General features: G+C 55.2%; 1 protein-coding gene across 1 annotated transcript; it reads left to right on the forward strand.

Moving 5' to 3' along the window:
- Positions 1-414: 414 nt before the first annotated feature.
- GAS1 (growth arrest specific 1) lies at positions 415-2,924 on the forward strand. The gene has a single exon (XM_027094164.1). The coding sequence runs from the start codon at positions 541-543 to the stop codon at positions 1,585-1,587; it is 1,047 nt and encodes a 348-aa protein (XP_026949965.1). The 5' UTR covers positions 415-540; the 3' UTR covers positions 1,588-2,924.
- Positions 2,925-4,092: the final 1,168 nt, after the last annotated feature.

A 4,092-nucleotide genomic window follows, 5' to 3' on the forward strand; every position in this document is an offset into this window, starting at 1 on the left:
CCCCGGAGCTCGGCCGAGGCCGGGGTCGCCGCGGGCGGAGGGGGAGGGGACGCGGGCGGCCGGGCCGCGGGAAGGCGGGCAGCGCCGGGACGCGAGCCAGGAAGCGGCGCGATGCGAGAGCCCGCGGCGGCGGCGGCGGCGGCGCGGCGCTGAGCCTGGGAGGAAGGAGCCGCCGCGGCCGCACAACGGATCTGCAGGCACGGAGCAAAATGCACCCACGGCGCCGCGCGGTCCCGCAGCCCCGCCGCGACCCCGCGGCCCGCAGCCCCCCGGGGCGGCAGTGAGCGCCTCCCGCCACTGCCGGGGGCCGACCGGAGGGGTTCTCCGCGGCCTTGCACTTCTAGGCAGCCCCTGCAGTCCCAGCGAGAGCCGACCTTCTGCAAGCAGCGGGGCACCAGCCAGCGGCGCGCATGGATTTATGAAAACACTCATGCAAGAAGTTGGCAGGACTGGGGCAAACTTTTCCGCCGGCTCCGCGTCCGCCGCTCCCCGCGCCTCGTGTCCTTTCCGCTCCTCGCCCGGCGGCCGCCGCTGCCCGCGATGGTGGCAGGGCTGCTGGGCGGCGGCGGCGGGGCCCGCGGGGGGACCGTGCCGGGCGCCTGGCTGTGCCTGATGGCGCTGCTGCAGCTGCTGGGCTCGGCGCCGCGGGGCTCCGGGCTGGCGCACGGCCGCCGCCTCATCTGCTGGCAGGCGCTGCTGCAGTGCCAGGGGGAGCCGGAGTGCAGCTACGCCTACAACCAGTACGCCGAGGCGTGCGCGCCGGTGTTGGCTCAGCGCAGCGGGGGCGACGCGCCGGGGGCCGCCGCCGCCGCCGCCGGCTTCCCGGCCTCGGCCGCGTCCTTCTCGTCGCGCTGGCGCTGCCCGAGCCACTGCATCTCGGCCCTTATTCAGCTCAACCACACGCGCCGCGGGCCCGCCTTGGAGGACTGTGACTGCGCGCAAGACGAGAACTGCAAGTCCACCAAGCGCGCCATTGAGCCGTGCCTGCCCCGGACGAGCGGCGGCGGCGCGGGCGGCCCGGGCGCGGGCGGGGTTATGGGCTGCACCGAGGCCCGGCGGCGCTGCGACCGCGACAGCCGCTGCAACCTGGCGCTCAGCCGCTACCTGACCTACTGCGGGAAGCTCTTCAACGGGCTTCGCTGCACCGACGAGTGCCGCACGGTCATCGAGGACATGCTGGCCGTGCCCAAGGCGGCGCTGCTCAACGACTGTGTGTGCGACGGCCTGGAGCGGCCCATCTGCGAGTCGGTCAAAGAGAACATGGCCCGCCTGTGCTTCGGCGCCGAGCTGGGCAACGGCCCGGGCAGCAGCGGCTCGGACGGGGGCCTGGACGACTACTACGACGAGGAGTACGACGATGAGCAGCGCGCCGGGGGCGCGGGCGGCGAGCAGCCGCTGGACGACGACGACGGCGTCCCGCACCCTCCGCGCCCGGGCGGCGGCGCTGCTGCGGCGGGCGGCCGCGGGGACCTGCCCTATGGGTCCGGGCGCAGGAGCAGCAGCAGCGGCTGCCGCTCGGCGACCCGAGGCGCCTGGACCCCGCTCGCCTCCATCTTGCTGCTGCTGCTGCTACCGCTGCTCTTTTAACACTCGCGGCCCCCCGCCGTCGGCCACGGGAGGGTCGGCGCCGGGGCACCTGTGGCTCGGGAACAGAGGGGTGGTCGGGGGTATTTGCCAAAACGTTTTCTAGGTGGTTTCTGCCTAGCCGGTCTCCCCGCCTTGACTCTTGGCACGACCTTCGCCTCCTCTCCCGAGCAGGACTTTTTGGACATCCTCCCCTGCCCCCATTCCGGGTTCCAGACACTCCCCGCAGAAACCAGCCTAACTCCGGACCCCCGACATGAAACGGGCCTGGGAGGACGGAACCGTAGTCCTGGACTCCGAAGAGAGGATGCTGACCAGTGGGGTCTTAAGAGTTTCAAGGGACTGGGTTCGGAACAGGGGTTTTGAAGGAGGATTTATATTTGCAGAGGGGCTGTTTATTAGCGTTTCTCCTGCGAGGGGGGGAAAAGTGCCGGTAATCGACTTTTACTGTGGCCAGTGAAGACATTGCAATCGTAACCAATTCATTCGTTTAGTCTTGGTATCCGCGCCCAGAATCCTCAGTTTTTTGGGGGGGGGTGGGGTGGGGGGGCGGGCGGGCAAGCATGAGAGGGGTTAATTTTCCTTAATTAGTTTTGGGTAAATTTTAGCCCTTGACTTTAATTTCATTGCCACCACTCTGATCTCTTAGCACATTTCTTAGGATTAAGGATCCAAAAATTCTGATCTAAACAGTTGCTAGTGGTGTTGAACAATGCAACTTTATATTTAAAAGAGCTCTGCACTGCCATCTATGAAAGCCTCTTTATGATGTTTGTTTTGTTGTCATTTTCTTTACATCAAGAAATTGTACGTACAAATATGCGGAGAATATATATTGCCTCTGCTTTTATCAGGGCGCTCACCCCTGGTACTTCGTATATAAAATGTATTAAAACTGGGGTTTGTTACCAGTTGTTGTATTTTGTATATAGAATTTTTATAAATTGTATGCTTCAGAAATAATTTATTTTTTAAAAGAAATTAAAAAACTTAAATCCGCATCCATGGTACACCTTTCCTCCCTGAAATGTAAAGAATCCGTTTGTCACCAGGGATCCAAAACCACAGTCCGTTGTGAAGTGTGCTCTATCTAGAACAATTCTGAAATGTACAGTGTATTTTATAGATTTGAAGTTAACATTCTTATTTTCAAGAGAATTTATGGACGTTGTAGAAATGTATAAACGCATTTCCAAACTGCCTTAAACATTGTATTTTTATAGACATTGTTTTTTAAAAAAAGAAGTCCTATGTTTTAAGTAACGGTGGCTTTGTGTATTTTTTGTTGTTATTTGATTTTATTAAAATGTGTACATCAGTAAAGAGTTTTAAATAATGAATATGGTGTAGTTACTTTCCAGAGTTACATTGTGGTTAACCCAATAATGGGTGAGGAGGGGGGTGGAGGAGCCACTGGGAATCTATCAACCATCAACTGAAATTAAAATACAGTACAAGACAAGAAATGAGGGCTATTATTTCTGCCTTCAATTTAATGAACAATTAGACATCTGTAAATGAGGCAGCTACAAGATATAATTTGACTGGTCTCCATTGATATTTACGTTTGTGGAGAGGCTTCACATCATTTGGGACTAACCCAGACATTTCTTTCCCCTCCCCCTTTCCACTGGGACCCTCCCCTTGCCCCCCACCCTCCGGAGCGTCCTCTCTGGCTATTAGACATTCTCATACAATCAAACATGCCAATAACATCTGTTATCAATAGGTCTTAGGAAACCTGGGAGACTCAACTTCAAAGTCATTTTCGCACTTTGAGTAAAAAAGTACAAAATTTTGTTACAAAACATTCGGGCGGGCAAAAGTAAACATACTGGGGAGAGGAACAATTACCAGAACTTGTAATATTGTTGTGAGGAGTTGTTTAGCAGTGGGCTGAAGGCTGGGCTCCTGCCAGAGCTACTGATCTACACTCAAACGCCCTTAGATAAATAATTACACTCTTAAGCTGTGTCGAGTGCTGATACACTTGACCTTGTAAATAGAAATGTTTGCAGTAGGAATAAACTCCGGCATTGGAAAATCTTTTAAACATTAACACAAAAGAGAGCGCTCTGTCCTCTGGGGATTTGAGTCTGAACCTCGCCAAGCTAGGCACTTGCAAGGGGGAAAAAAAGTTTATTTATCTTCTATTCCTGGTGTTTATTTAAAGCTTTTCATTTTAAACTCGGTGATTGGAAGGCAAGTCAGGAGTTTAAAAGTCACCACAAATAAACTTTGTCTGAGGGGTCGACAGATTAGCAAGATCTCGTGTCTCTTTATATGATATTAACATGTGCTGAGAAAACACAACCAGATTTCTCTGCTGCCTGAAGTAATTAACAAAGCTATGCCCCCTTCCAACTTCCTCCCACCCACTCCCACCCCCTACTTTCGAGGTTCTTTTGCCTCTAATTCACTCTCTTCCCAGCTTTTATGGAGGGCTTCGAGGCAATTCTTATTGCATCTAAAACCAAGATTCATATATGCATAGCATCAGAAAGTCTG

The sequence above is a fragment of the Aethalodelphis obliquidens genome, unplaced genomic scaffold (genome assembly GCF_003676395.1).
Source record: "Aethalodelphis obliquidens isolate GAN/ISIS:26980383/991018 unplaced genomic scaffold, ASM367639v1 scaffold88, whole genome shotgun sequence".
NCBI classification, from domain to species: Eukaryota; Metazoa; Chordata; class Mammalia; order Artiodactyla; family Delphinidae; genus Aethalodelphis; species Aethalodelphis obliquidens.

Bases quoted from the DNA above. Each gene is read 5' to 3' on its own strand.
- GAS1 (XM_027094164.1), top strand. From the start codon at position 541: ATGGTGGCAGGGCTGCTGGGCGGCGGCGGCGGGGCCCGCGGGGGGACC.